At 43.2% G+C, this 13,432-nt stretch overlaps 2 protein-coding genes across 2 annotated transcripts in view; one reads left to right on the top strand and one right to left on the bottom strand.

Annotated features, from left to right (window-relative positions):
• The window catches only part of fancm (FA complementation group M), a 32,015-nt gene that overhangs the window by 17,152 nt on the left and 1,431 nt on the right, over positions 1 to 13,432 (bottom strand). Inside the window, exons 3-4 of the mRNA XM_076017931.1 lie at positions 12,836 to 12,913; positions 12,583 to 12,741 (exon numbers count right to left, since the gene is read on the bottom strand). Coding sequence (XP_075874046.1) covers positions 12,583 to 12,741; positions 12,836 to 12,913 — 237 coding nt within the window. The remainder of the gene's footprint in view (positions 1 to 12,582; positions 12,742 to 12,835; positions 12,914 to 13,432) is intronic.
• soul3 (heme-binding protein soul3) lies at positions 3,249 to 11,392 on the top strand. Its single transcript, XM_076017927.1, has 5 exons — positions 3,249 to 3,870; positions 7,728 to 7,822; positions 8,417 to 8,558; positions 8,649 to 8,832; positions 9,035 to 11,392. Exons 1-5 carry the CDS (start codon positions 3,618 to 3,620, stop codon positions 9,204 to 9,206), a joined length of 846 nt encoding a protein of 281 aa, XP_075874042.1. The 5' UTR covers positions 3,249 to 3,617; the 3' UTR covers positions 9,207 to 11,392.

Raw genomic sequence — 13,432 nt, 5'->3', positions numbered from 1 at the left:
TGGGCAATTTCAAAAACATCCATTCATCCTCAAGGCGACGCATAATGTGAGTCTGGGTCGTTAAAATTTCAATCTCGGATGAAAAGATGCTCCAACCAAAGAAATAGGGTATGGAAAAAGACATTTTGTGATAGACGAGCAATGTGGGTTAATTACACATGAACAAGGCCACGTTTTCATGTTCGTGTTCATTTTTTTTATTTTACCCTTTTTTTTTTTGCCAACTTCTGTCTTTGATTTTTGTCATCATTCATGAAATCTAATGAGAAAATGTTGAATAACTACATTATGAAAAAACCTATCTTAACTCCTTGCACATATTTTGGCCCTATATTGATAATTTCAACACTATTGATATCTACAAGTCAAGAAAAAATTGAGACGAGACAGCAAAATAATCAGAGCATGTAAGGCAAAAAGCTGAATAAAAGACAAAAAACTAAATGACAAAGGGCTACTGCATTATAGCATGTTGGGAGCAAACAAAATTTTCATTTTATGCACTTAAACAACTTTACCCTGACAGTGACACAAATAGGAAAATATAAAAAAATGTTCTGTTATCATTTTTAGTTTTGTTTGGTGTTTAGTCGTGTTAGTGATGAAATAAAATCCCTGATGGTGCTCAACCTCAGTATGTTTACCTGAGCTGAAATGTGAGTGAGCTGCAAAAGCCAAGGGCTTAAATAACAACTATTAATTCCCCGCTGGCCTTTTGGAAAACATCAACCGCTGTTTCACCCGACTCCAGACCTTTATTTACACTGGTTTGGCAGGCCTGCCAATGACGTAAGGTCGGTGCATGTGATCCAAGATTCAAAAACAAGAAGCTTAACAGGTAAATAAGATGTCAGAGGGGCGAACTGCCAAATGTGGTGACAAGCTACCAAGAAAATCTCACAGGGTTCACTGGAATCGTATAATAATTTACAATATTCCAAAGTTTAAAGTCTTTGCTGACCTATGATCATTCTACATCATTATAAACTATTTTTTAAATATTTTTTATATCCGTTACTTAAATGGTAACTGTTTACTGTGTGACAGATTCTACACCATCTAGTGCTTAGAGGGAGATAATGCGGATGAGTACTTAAAATTTCAATGAAGCACATTCATGAGCGGCGTACAAACCACATGAGCCAAACAAAAGAAAACACTGTTGCTTCAAAATTCTTTAAAGTTTTGAATTACGGTCAAAATAAAAATGTCATAACTGTGCAGCTAAGACAGTTTAAAATAGACAACCTGAGCACAAAAACAATACCACAATACACTAAGAGGATAGATCTGAGGGTTACAGCCTGCAGGGGGCTGCTAAGGTCCCTCCTTTCCCCCAGAGTACCAGTGTGTGTGTGTACATGGATGCTCCCCCCACTGACTACAGTGGATTGATTATGTAATGTCCTCCTCTCTACGTGAGTGTGGAAGGGAGCAACATGGTGGCTGGCAGCCTGCTGCAGCGTCACAAATGACGAGAAATCCTCCCCAGTGCCCTGAGGCGCACAAATTTGTCTAGTTGACTATTTTTTTTATTTGAAAGGGGACAATACAATTTTATAAAACACATGAATAGACATGGTTAAAAAAAGAAAAAAAAGAAGAAGCCAGAATTAGCCAAAAGACTAGTTTTCATCTGCAGTCCTCTGGCCAAGATGTAAAAGGGCAATACAAATCACATAAAAGAGAAATACATGATTAAAGTTGTTGGTTTTTTTTGTTGTTGTTGTTGTTGCAGAGGTAATTAAAGCCATTTCTAGGGTGCACTGAAGTTTCTATTTCACACAACAACTGGTTGTGGCTAAGTCGACTAATGCAGGAGCTCAGGGCCCAGGACAAGGCCATTGTAAACCCCTTTCCTATAATTGGGATGGAGATGGTCAACAGAGCCCAGGAGAAGGCTTTAGGTCTGTGGCAGGTGTAGCTGTTTAATTTGAGAGACCTTTCCAGTCTGGAAAGAAAAGGCTCACATTTCCCAAGTGTTGTTCCTCAAAACATCAGGTTCAACCACCCACATTGTGCACATCAACTGAGATATCATGTGAAACCACGGCAGCCGTCATGCTTTACACATGGGCCGCAGTCACACAAAGTAGCCGTCGTTATTGTATATTGATATCATTGCAGTAAGGTTCTACTTTCTATGCCTGTGCTAATTTTGTACTGTGCGTCACAAAAGAGAGATGAATACCACAATTTACCAGTGTGTGTGTGTACATGGATGCTCCCCCCGCTGACTACAGTGGATTATGTAACGTCCTCCTCTCTACGTGAGTGTGGAAGGGAGCAACATGGTGGTTGGCTGCCTGCTGCAGCGTCACAAATGAGGAGAAAGCCTCCCCAGTGCCCCGAAGCACAAATTAAAGTTGTTTTGTTTTTTTTTGTTATCAAATGTGTTTGCTATCAGCAGCAATGAGGGAACAAATATTGAATGAAATAGTCAAACAGAGAGCAGAGGTAATTAAAGCCATCTCTAGGGTGCACTGAAGTTTCTATTTCACACACCTGACTATTCAAAGCTGTGTTTGCAACTACGGTATGGCTGATGCGACTGTTAAAATTGTCTCCAATTATTTCTGATAGAGTCAAATTTAAAGTAAAGTAAATCTGCTGCGGGAGGTGACAGCTAAAAAAATAATAAAATTAAAAAAAGCACGTCCTAAACATCATTTTTGAAGCAAAAGTTCTGGCTGTGAGTGTGACTTATCTTTAAAAAAAAAAAAAAAGTCAAGAAATTATGAGGTGGTGAAAATTGTAGAAACAGAATAGTATGTGTTTAATTAGTAGATGTTTATTTAAATGCACCGTATCTGAGATAGACTGATAGGATACAAACTGTGTAATTTGCTTCTTTAAAAAAAATAAATAAATAAATAAAAATAAATTAGCACATAACTGTTTTCATCTAATCATAATCTGAAAGATTTTACAGCTCCGTTCACACCGACCATGACGAGGAACCCAATCTAAGGACTAATGACGTGTTTGCACCTCTAGGGGCCGCTGCACAAATTAAAAAGCAAACTATGCACCACCTTAATGAGTACCGGAGCTCTTTTGAGAGCAGATGCTTGTTGAAAGTCATCACTCAGAGAGCTCCTTCCTCTTGTCAGAAAGCAGGGTTTGGTTCTGGGTGCATTAGATCCTGGTTTCGGTCCAGAGGAAGGAAGAAGGGAGGGGCGTGGGGAGGGACGGGTGAGCCCGCAAGCATCACGTGGTCCGCCCTCCTCTGCTGTAAACATCACAGTCTCCTCCCGCTTCAAAGAGCGAAGCGTAGCGCTCCGGCTGCAACCCGGTCACTGCCGACGTTCCCTCTAAATCCCCCTCCCTCGCCTTCGGGTTCTTTTTTCTATGAAACTGTTCGAACGGGCGAGGGAACATGCTTCTTTATAGTCGGCGGTATCGTTGACGACAGGAATATGGACTCGCACGTCGCGGAGAAGGCCGACGTGTCTGTTTTTCTCTGCTGAAAGTAGCGCCGGAGAAACTCTGCACTCTCAGTATCGGCTCAACGAGGTCGACGCCTCACTTGAATCCGAATTTCTTTGAAGGCTTTTGTTTTATTTTTTATTTTTTTTTATACTACTTTTAAGCGCTAGTTAATTTGAGAGACAGCCATGGACCGAGGAGGTTGCCAAATGAGTGGTGGTGGTGGCGGCGGCGGCGGCGGCGGCGGAGGCGATGGCATCGGGCCCGAGCAGTCCGGGATGATCACGTTGGAGGACCTCGAGTCTTTCTCCGAAGACCAGCTGTCAGACTCGGGCAACGGCAGCCTCGAAGAAGAGGTCGAAACAACGGAGGACGGTGACAATCGTCTGCTGCATTATTGGCAGGAAGTGGCCAGAGGACACCAAGTGGAAGTGAATCAAGGTAAACAGCAATAATAATAAAGCTAGTGGTAATAATAACAGCAGAGCCCAGCGCGGAAAAGGGAAAAACACCGACTTGCACAGGGTTAGCATCATACTGTTAGCCTCACACTGGAGCGCTTTCGCCGCCGTTTTGGTCCCTCGCTCTTATTTCTGGATGAAACCATTAAAAAAATAAAAAATAAAAAAAAATAAAGAATAAACAAACAAATCACTTTTAATTTGACATGTCCACCTAAGTACTACCCTGCGTAACGCTTATTCAGGAGTTAGCGTATCGTTTCAAGTGCCTGTAAATAAACTATGCGAGTCATTCTCCGCCTTTCAGTCAGAAATGGAAAGACGATATCACTCAACATTCGCTTCTTAGTCTGATATAAATGTATCATCTTTAAACGTATGCAAACCCAAATCATCTACTGCAGACTAGTGGCTAAGCTAGCACTTGCATTGCTTTGGAAGCCCGCATCAAAGTACACTTGGGCATTTTTCTGCCTCGTCTTTTATCAAATAGACCCCAGCAGTGTAATTTCATTAAACATTGTCACAAAACCTCTCGTTGCAACTTAAAATGACATGTTCGACAATGCTCAACAACAGGAGAGGTATCCCAGTTACACTGAGGTGTAATTCTGTAAGGTGTAATAAGAGTAATAAATTGCCATGCTTGCATGCAGATCCGACCCATGCAACTTCATTGTGTGACGTTCGTACCCCAGATATGTCAAAAACCAAATTCAAAATAATGGTGATTTGGATGGGTTACACAAATTGCCCAGGTATCCACGATGAAAAAAAATATATACACAACATAGACAATGATGTGATTTTACTCAGACATAAATTTTACCTAATGGAGAGCTCTTTTTTTACTGGAAAAGGGCCATGAGACTGCTACAAATGAGTAAAGGTGTGTACAATGTGTTTGTAAGACGGCTGGAATGTGGTCAGGACACCCTGTAAAAGTAGTACACGGCCTCTGACACACTAGTGTGTGTGCGTGAGTGTTTGTGTGGATAAACATGAAGTTGAGCCCCCAGACAGTCAGTCCTGTTAGAATGTGACATGAAAGCATTCATGTCTATCTTTGATTCCGCTGTCTTTACTTTTAACACACACGTCATTAGAACGTTGCTTTGTTTGACAACACAGCTCCTAGAATTATTTATCTAACATCTATTTAAAAAAAGGGGGAGGGGGGACATGCAAGCGGTCATGTCTATATTTGATTCCACTGTCTTTACTTTTAACACACATGTCATTAGAACGTTGCTTTGTTTGACAACACAGCTTCTAGAATTATTTATCCAACATCTATTAAAAAAGGGGGGGGGGAAGCAAGCGTTCATGTCTATATTTGATTCCACTGTCGTTACTTTTAACACACACATGTCATTAGAACGTTGCTTTGTTTGACAACACAGCTTCTAGAATTATTTATCTAACATCTATCACTATCTACTCTATGTGCCCGCATCAGCGCAGTTCTTGTGTGTGTCTGCATGAACATGTTGATGTGTTTTGAATTCAGTGAAATTAAGTGATCCAAACATAATTTGTAAAGCACATTTACTTCAGTGAATAGATAAATACCTCACTTTATACTGATATCCTATGTGGTAGTCATGTTTACAAAGTGGTTTAGGATCACGTGTCATCAATTCAGTCGCTTAAGCCAAAGCTAGAGGGTTAAAAATGCTTTCAAATGAATGTTGTTAGTGCAACGTTTTAATTAGGAGCTCGGTGAGCTGGTGCGGAGGTCAGTCACGTAGCCCGTATTGAAATTGTGCAGACAAACGCGGGGGTCAGGGCTAAAAGCTGAAAGAGGTCAGAATTACGTACACGTTTAAGGGCTTACGAACACAGTGAGCCAGCGGACCACAATCAGCCCATGAGCAAGGGCCTAATGTCAGAGACTGTGAGAGAAACAGATGTACACAGCTCCAAATGTAAAGAAAACAATATTCCAGGTGATGTTGATGCTACAATGATAGCAAGCAGAGTTTAGGATTGCGTGATACTTTGCATCAAGTGTAGGCACTTTATATCGGCAGTGTTGCTGTTGTTTAACATGGTCACACAAAGCATACAGTAGCAAATGCAGGAAAATCCTCCTTCACTTGAGCACAGGCCATAGCCGGGAAGGGATTAGTTTCCTTTGCTGCACTGGCACTGAGGTTGTGGCTAAGTCGACTAATGCAGGAGCTCAGGGCCCAGGACAAGGCCATTGTAAACCCCTTTCCTATAATTGGGATGGAGATGGTCAACAGAGCCCAGGAGAAGGCTTTAGGTCTGTGGCAGCTGTAGCTGTTTAATTTGAGAGACCTTTCCAGTCTGAAAAGAAAAGGCTCACATTTCCCAAGTGTTGTTCCTCAAAACATCAGGTTCAACCACCCACATTGTGCACATCAACTGAGATATCATGTGAAACCACGGCAGCAGTCATGCTTTACACATGGGCCGCAGTCACACAAAGTAGCCGTCGTTATTGTATATTGATATCATTGCAGTAAGGTTCTACTTTCTATGCCTGTGCTAATTTTGTACTGTGCGTCACAACAGAGGGATGAATACCACAATCTACAAAGAAAGATGTGTGCACTTGAGCTTGAATTTGCAAGGTAGGAGGTGTAAACAAGTTGTGAACAATGCGCTGACATGACAACTTTACAATATTAAGGTGTCATCTTTCTAGTCCACCAACAAAGATATTACATTCCTGGATACAGTTAGTTGCAACCACAACTTCTTCTCGATGTTACTACAGCTGTGTTAGTATCCTTTGCCAAGGCTGATGTGTACTGACACAACTAGTGCAGTTTATCCACTCAAGGCTATTGGTGGAAATTATAAAATTGTTTCACTCGCTAAACCACACTGATGGTGTTTGCAGATTCAAATGAGGGAAATAATGATTCTGTTGGTGAGAGGCAGGCATGAATGTTAACTAAAAAGTTATTGTTGGCAGCTGCGAGACCCAGTGAGCAACTCGAAAGTTGCTACCGTAGATCCTGACGCGTCTGTTTGTGCATCTATGCAGATTAGTCCTTTAGTTTGCTGTTTTGTTTTGGGGTTGTTGTTTTTTTTGCGTCTGTTTTACATTAAAGAAAAGCAAACTGGCCTGTCGCACCTGACTCATCCTCACTGGTCAAACACAATGAAACCTCTGTGTCGGGAGGGTTGGTGTGGAATAAAATGCTCGCTATGCAAACCAAGTCATGACTTTGTTAGTTGTCAGACGATCGATATCATAGATCCGTCTGACCCTCCTGCCCTTGTCATCTCGAACTGATTAAATATAAATACCTGAAGTGCAATGTTACAGTGGTTCAACATTTATTATTATCATTATTCATTCATTCATTTTCCATACCCGCTTAGTCCCGAGCTCAGGGTCACGGGGGTCTGCTGGAGCCTATCCCAGCTGTCGTAGGCAGGGTATTATTATCATTATACTTATTATTATTTTATATTTCCAATAGGTGGAATATGCTGCTTTTCTCTCTCACTCTTAATTCCAGTCTATTCCTGGCCCTAGGCAGCTTTCGTCAGTGTTCTCTCCATCAGCTCTAATAAACATTACACTCAGCGACATCCTGGCACAGCACTCTGCCCATCTGGCAATCTTCTCACACACACAAACTACCAACACAGCTTGCCAGCAGATCGCCAAATGGACGGACACCCTGTCCAAATCAGAGGCAGCCGACCACGAGTGTTGATGGAGCTAAAAAGCTCCAGTTGTCCCTCAAAAGAGGGGAGAGTGGGGGTATTAAAAAAAAAAAGCACATGTAAAACAATAACTTGTCTTTTAACCGCAGGTTTGGACTGACCACATGTTTGTTTGTCCGCTGACAGATATGGCCGAGCCCATTCAGCAGCTAGCCAGCAACAACCAAGGGCGCCACCAGAGAGAACACATCTCCTACACCCTGCTGGCACGCAAAGAAAAGGTGACGACTCGAGACGCGGCCCGTGCAAGCTTCCCTTCATCTTGAAGGAAAGCGAAGGGAGTTGGCTATCGTATGAAATAAATCAGCAGCTGTGTAATTTAAAAGAAAGAGACGTCTTCAGCAGAGAGCAAGAGTGCAAATGGCAACATAAAAAGCCTAGAGGGAGATTTTTTTGGCCTTTCTTTTTAGCATAATCTTGTACAACTGTTGTGCACATGTGTAGCTTGGCCATAGTATTATTCCATTTAAAAAAGAAAAAACAAAAAACAAAAGCTCTGCTCTCGGTCAATAAGATGGCCACTACAATAATCTGCTCCGTTCCCTAAGGGGTCATATAAATAAAGAGGGCTAATTGGTTTACCCTGAGTTAATTAGTTCATTTAAACTTGGCATGAGACTGGTTGAACAAAGGACAATCATGAAAACCTATTCTTGGACTAGGTCTCAGTGCACTGACCCCGAGCAGACTGAACGGCGCGTGTCTTGACAGAAGGACACAAGTCAACACGTCAAGCACCGACTTGTTCACCTAAACACGCTCGCTGCTGCTGTTGTCATTTTTCAACTCCGCCCCACTGTTCTGTCGTCCCTCAGTGCGGCGAGCTGCTGTACGAGAAGCGGCAGTACGAGAAGGGCCACTGGGCGTGTATCAGAATGCGCGAGGACACTTATGAACAGAGCATCTGCTACGGCTTTATGAGGATAATGAAGTACATCTGCCAGCAGAACTCCTTAGGTAAGTCCGACGCTCGAGACGCCGAACTTCGGCTTTCATTGGCTTGCAAACGTCTCCGTTTCAACTCAAGCGGTTATAACGACTCTTTAGGAGACTACCTGGGAATGACGCTCCCCATCGTCACAGTGGTGCGCACGAACGAAACCCATTCAGTGATGTCAAATGACGTCACTGTGGCCTATTTCCTTCCTGCGGAGCACCAGGCCCAGCCGCCGCAGCCTGCCGACAGCGAAATCTTCACAGAGATCTGGCCTGCCACGACCGTATACACAAGGTGGGGGTTCTGAAGTAGAATCCTGGTTCTGTCCGTCACGGAGACCCGTGGCGTTACGTTACACTGCTGCCGCTATGCCAATTGCAAAATGTTACGCAGGGACCACCTGCAGTTTAAACTATTTGTCAGAAAGAAAGAAAGAAAGAAAGAAAGGATCTGGAATGTGGTGTTTTTTTGTTTTTTACAATTTTGCTTCGTCCAGGCCATTCACCGGCCCCACGAACGAGGTGACCATCATCAACGAGATCAACGCCATGGCGGAGCTCCTGGACTCCCCCGGCGTGTGCGTCAACGACTCGTTCATCGTGGCCGGCTACACCAACCCCGCCCACAGCAACCGTCACAACGAGATCTGGTTCCTGGAGCGGCCCTGAGCGTCGCAGCGGCGGCAGCGTCCTCGTCCCGACACCCTTGAGCGTCATTAGGACTCCCTAATCACTGCCACAAACCAGCTTCAGCCTCAGTATGTTACCCACCGCCAATACCTGAAACGACCACCAGCACAAGTCCACGCCATCACCTTCATTTTTGGGACTTTTCAGTCAAAATAAGCCCTTGCTGTGTTTTTTTCTTTTTTTTTCTGGGTCCCCCCCCAATTCAGGTTCATTTAATTATATATTCACAGTTCAACGATAGAAACCGACACATAGCATCCCATTGCCCTTACATCGAGGTTGTTGTTTAAAACAAACAAACAAAAAAAGCTCTCCATCCCTCCGTCAGCTCGGTACCCCCTTGTGTTACACTGCATATTGTTTTTGCAACTGTTGGCACTCTGTGAACATAGTGCTGTCACATGGACTCAGCAGCCTGTCTTAACGCAGCAGGAGCAGGTCGTGCAGCCTTATCTATATGCTGAAGTCTGTTCTTCTCTTGCACTGCTACACTTGTCTCGTCACGTGGGGTGAAGGCCTTTGCACAACGGAGGAAGGAGAAAAAGAAAAAAAAGGTTTCTATGTCACTTGTACCGCTTGCTGAGTCGCTGGCAAATTGCAATGCAAAATTCCGTGTCGGGCTGCTTTTATCTTTTCTTTCTTATTCCTTTTTTTTTTTTGTCATCACCACCAGGTTTTTTGCGTCTTCGACACGATGTCACGTACACCGCAGGTTATTTCTAGATTCAGAGCCGGTAAGCTTTTAACCGTATCCCAAACAACAAGCCATGTAGCGTAGTCGCAGGGTGACAAACCAAAACCCAGCGTGAGGTTTTGATCGGGTTGAGTCAGAGAGAGAGAGACAGAATCCGCTCTAAACAACACAGCCTCAAAGGGAACACTAAAGCTAGTCGGGAGGCTGCAGCCCCGCCCCCCGCGAGGTCAGTGCAGGAGCTGACGCTACGTTTCAAAAAAAAAAAAACGCCGGCGATCAAAGGTCGCTCCCAGGCGTTCGCGCATGAATGTACCGGAAATAGGACACTTTTTCAAACCGCTATAAACTCACAGATTTTACTGCTGGATGACAATCACAGAGTACCAGTCGTAACGCTCGCCTCGTCGCAAATCCATGTTTCCAGTCGGTTAATACAGAGAAGAAACAAAACTACGACCTCTTTACCTCTATCTTGTGCTTTTTCTACCTGCTACTCTTGCCGCCACCGTTCAGTCCAATATGCATCCGCTCAGACCTGCTGCTGCTCAGTAAACAATGCAACCAAGAAAAAGGCAGAGAGCACAAAGAAGATGTATACTGTGATCATACTCTTTAAGAAATAAAAAAAAAAAAAATCTACATTCTATTTTTAGTTGAAACTCTTTATAATGTTCTATTACCAATCTAAGGAACAAAGGTTCATTCAGGGTTGTGAGAAGTCTGTAATTTTTATCTTATGTACAACGCAAACCAGGTGATGAGTCAAACCAGCTACTCCTAAAATTTCAGTTCTAGTGGAACATCTTCTGATGCTGAATGTTTGTGCTCATGAAGGTGTGTCTTTACTGCTCGGGCGCCGTTTGAAATAACTGGAAGTGAATTAGTGGAATGTTCGCTGTTTGTGGATTTTGTCAGAACAGGGCGACTCAAAGTTCTGGCTGGCAGGCAAATCAAAACGTGGAAAACGAAAAGAAAAAAAAAAAACATGACCATAAAATGTAAGGAAAAAAAGGATCAAATGTCATTCGTTCATGAACTCAGACAGTGTTGAGGGTGGGAAAAAATAATTGATCATGTATTAAAGTTGGTATTGAGTTGGGGAACTTTGCCCAGTCTCACACACGAGCAGTCTGGTTGACGTCACAAACACACGGGAGTCCAAAGAAATCGGTTTTGCATTAAATGTCTATGTAGAGTCGATATGCCACTCTATGACAGCTGTGTTGGGTACACACTTACAAAGCCATGACAGATGTTGGTTAGTTTTCCCTTTAAGAACGTGGTTATACGGGAACAGCAAGTCTGATGATTTTTTTTTTCTTTCCTTCGTCTCTGCTTATTTTATAGTGTTTTGCTGCAAAAAAAAAAAAAAAAATGTGTGCTGTGCTGTGAAAAATCCAAGTGAGACAACAACACATGCTACTGTGGTTCTCTTTGTTCAATAAAATGTTCTTATTCCCTGTCTTTTAAATTGTATTGTGACACAGTCTTTTCGCACTTCTAACACAAAACGCAAGTTAAGACAATTCCTTTTGGCACAACAACAAAGTCACCACTTCACAGTCGAGCATTAAAGGAGCATCAAGGGTTGGGAACTGATGTATACTTATGGCAGAACATCCTGGGGGGGGGGGTTCCTTCCTTTCTACTGGAATAAAAAAGGGTCACGCCCAACGTTGTTCTGAAACATAGCATAACCTATTTCAAGGGAAGAACTGGAGCTCAGTTACTGGCGCGCGGTAACACGATCGGCTCTCACAAGCCGTCACAGATGCAGTCCCTTTTCGCTCTGGTTTAGATTTTCATTTCAGCCTTCAATCTCCATCCAGGAAACGGGGGAAAAAAATAAAATAAAAAAGCACAGAAACACAAACTGTTTCTGTGGTTTGACGGATCATTCTTCCCCCACTGTTTCAGCCCAAATAAGCCATTGATTAAAGGAAAAAATGAGAATTAAAAAAAAAAAACTCCCTAGCTGTCTGCATGACTGGCTCATTTTTCTGATTTGCCCAACACTTTTGATTTTCGGGCTAAATGCTAGCAGGCAGCCTCCAGATTTGAGGCATTAAGAAGTGGGAGTCAAATCAAGTGCAAGAATTTTTCAGGGAGGAAAAATGAGCGTGTGGAAAAAACTTATTCTCTGGGGGGTGGCGAGGGGGTTGGATCAAAACAGAGGAAATTAAACACTTAAAGATGAGCCAACATGCAACAGATCTCTATTTGCGAGTACAGGTGTCACATTCCAGCGGTCCAAACAGATGAAACCACTTGCTGGGCAGTACAGAGTGGACCAACAGCGAAGAGGGAGCCTGCAGAGTTTGCTAATCACCCAGAATCAGTTTAGTCCACTGACACCAGAAGCCAGACATTGCAGGATGCCGCCTTCATGGCAAATCAATCAGTTTAAACCACCGAGGTAATGCTGCGATGCTGTGCAAAGGATTGCAGCCAAGAGCCTTTTTTTTTTATTTTGGACCAACAGGCAGGTTATTGTCCTAAAGGTGGCAGCAAAGAGCCAAAGAAAAAGCACATTTTTACATAATGAACGGTGGAAAATAAAACCACTGAGGCAAAAACGGCTTCAATCAAAGTGTGTGTGTTGTTTTGTGAATGTTTTTTTCTCATTCCAAGTAAAAGTGGAAACGGTAGGTCACTCCTTACCTGAAGGTAGCGAGCCTGGTGCGCAGAAAGGGCCTCTCCAAGAGGAACCACCACTTTTTCCACATTGCGTTGGTGGCAATGGGCTCGAATGTCCGGGCTCTCGTCCGAACGCAGCTCAATGTGGGAGACCAGCAAATTAGAGATGACAGACTGCACCGACTGCAGGGAGGAAGCGGGAGAGGAACGACGGAGTCAAACATTTGGCGCTGGTGGGATTCATTAACATGCTTAACAGTGGGCGATGAGCGCATGCCTTTGTGTCCCCGCCAGGAGTCGCACTGAGAGCCAGAATGCGGAACTGCAGAGTCTGGCCGGCAAGTTGTCTGACCACCTGCGAGAATGGAAAGGCAATGGAAAAGTTGTTTCAATCCACAACTGTACAATGAACTAATGGGCTTTTATTCTTGTTTTCTCTTTTTTGCATGTCATCAATGAGGATATAGGCCTCTTTGAATGCAAGTTTGTTTATATGAGGCACAGTTTCACTCAGCTGAACAGTCTTTCAGGGCAGCTTATTGGTCAAGTATAATTGGGTTTTACTTCATTATAAACCACTATGTTCTTATTTTACGATCTTACTGATTGTCAGACTGGATTGTCAATATATGTTTGGTTTAAGGGGTACACGGCTTAGGTTTCTGTGCCAACTCTTCAACGTTATACACAAGACTTACCACTAGATGACATAGTTTTGCACTGTACCTAAACAACAACTACTGCAAATCCTCATTGACTTCCATTGTTGACCAGCACTGAGGACACATTCCCACCAGGCACGGCAGCACTTAACCTCAATTTCTACTTTTAGATGTCTAACACAAATTGTCGCGCTGCGGCAAATTTGATATTG

This window comes from Nelusetta ayraudi, unplaced genomic scaffold (assembly GCF_046127955.1).
Source record: "Nelusetta ayraudi isolate G7.1 ecotype Tasmania unplaced genomic scaffold, CSIRO-AGI_Nayr_v1 ptg000007l, whole genome shotgun sequence".
NCBI classification, from domain to species: Eukaryota; Metazoa; Chordata; class Actinopteri; order Tetraodontiformes; family Monacanthidae; genus Nelusetta; species Nelusetta ayraudi.
Note: the sequence above shows the minus strand (reverse complement) of the source record. Positions and strands in the feature narration are given on the sequence as shown.

What these genes read in the sequence shown, in the direction of transcription:
- soul3 (XM_076017927.1), top strand. Translation starts at nt 3,618, where the DNA reads ATGGACCGAGGAGGTTGCCAAATGAGTGGTGGTGGTGGCGGCGGCGGC. An exon ending in CTGCCAGCAGAACTCCTTAG is followed by an intron (nt 8,559 to 8,648) that starts GTAAGTCCGACG and finishes ACGACTCTTTAG; the next exon opens with GAGACTACCTGGGAATGACG. An exon ending in GCCACGACCGTATACACAAG is followed by an intron (nt 8,833 to 9,034) that starts GTGGGGGTTCTG and finishes TGCTTCGTCCAG; the next exon opens with GCCATTCACCGGCCCCACGA.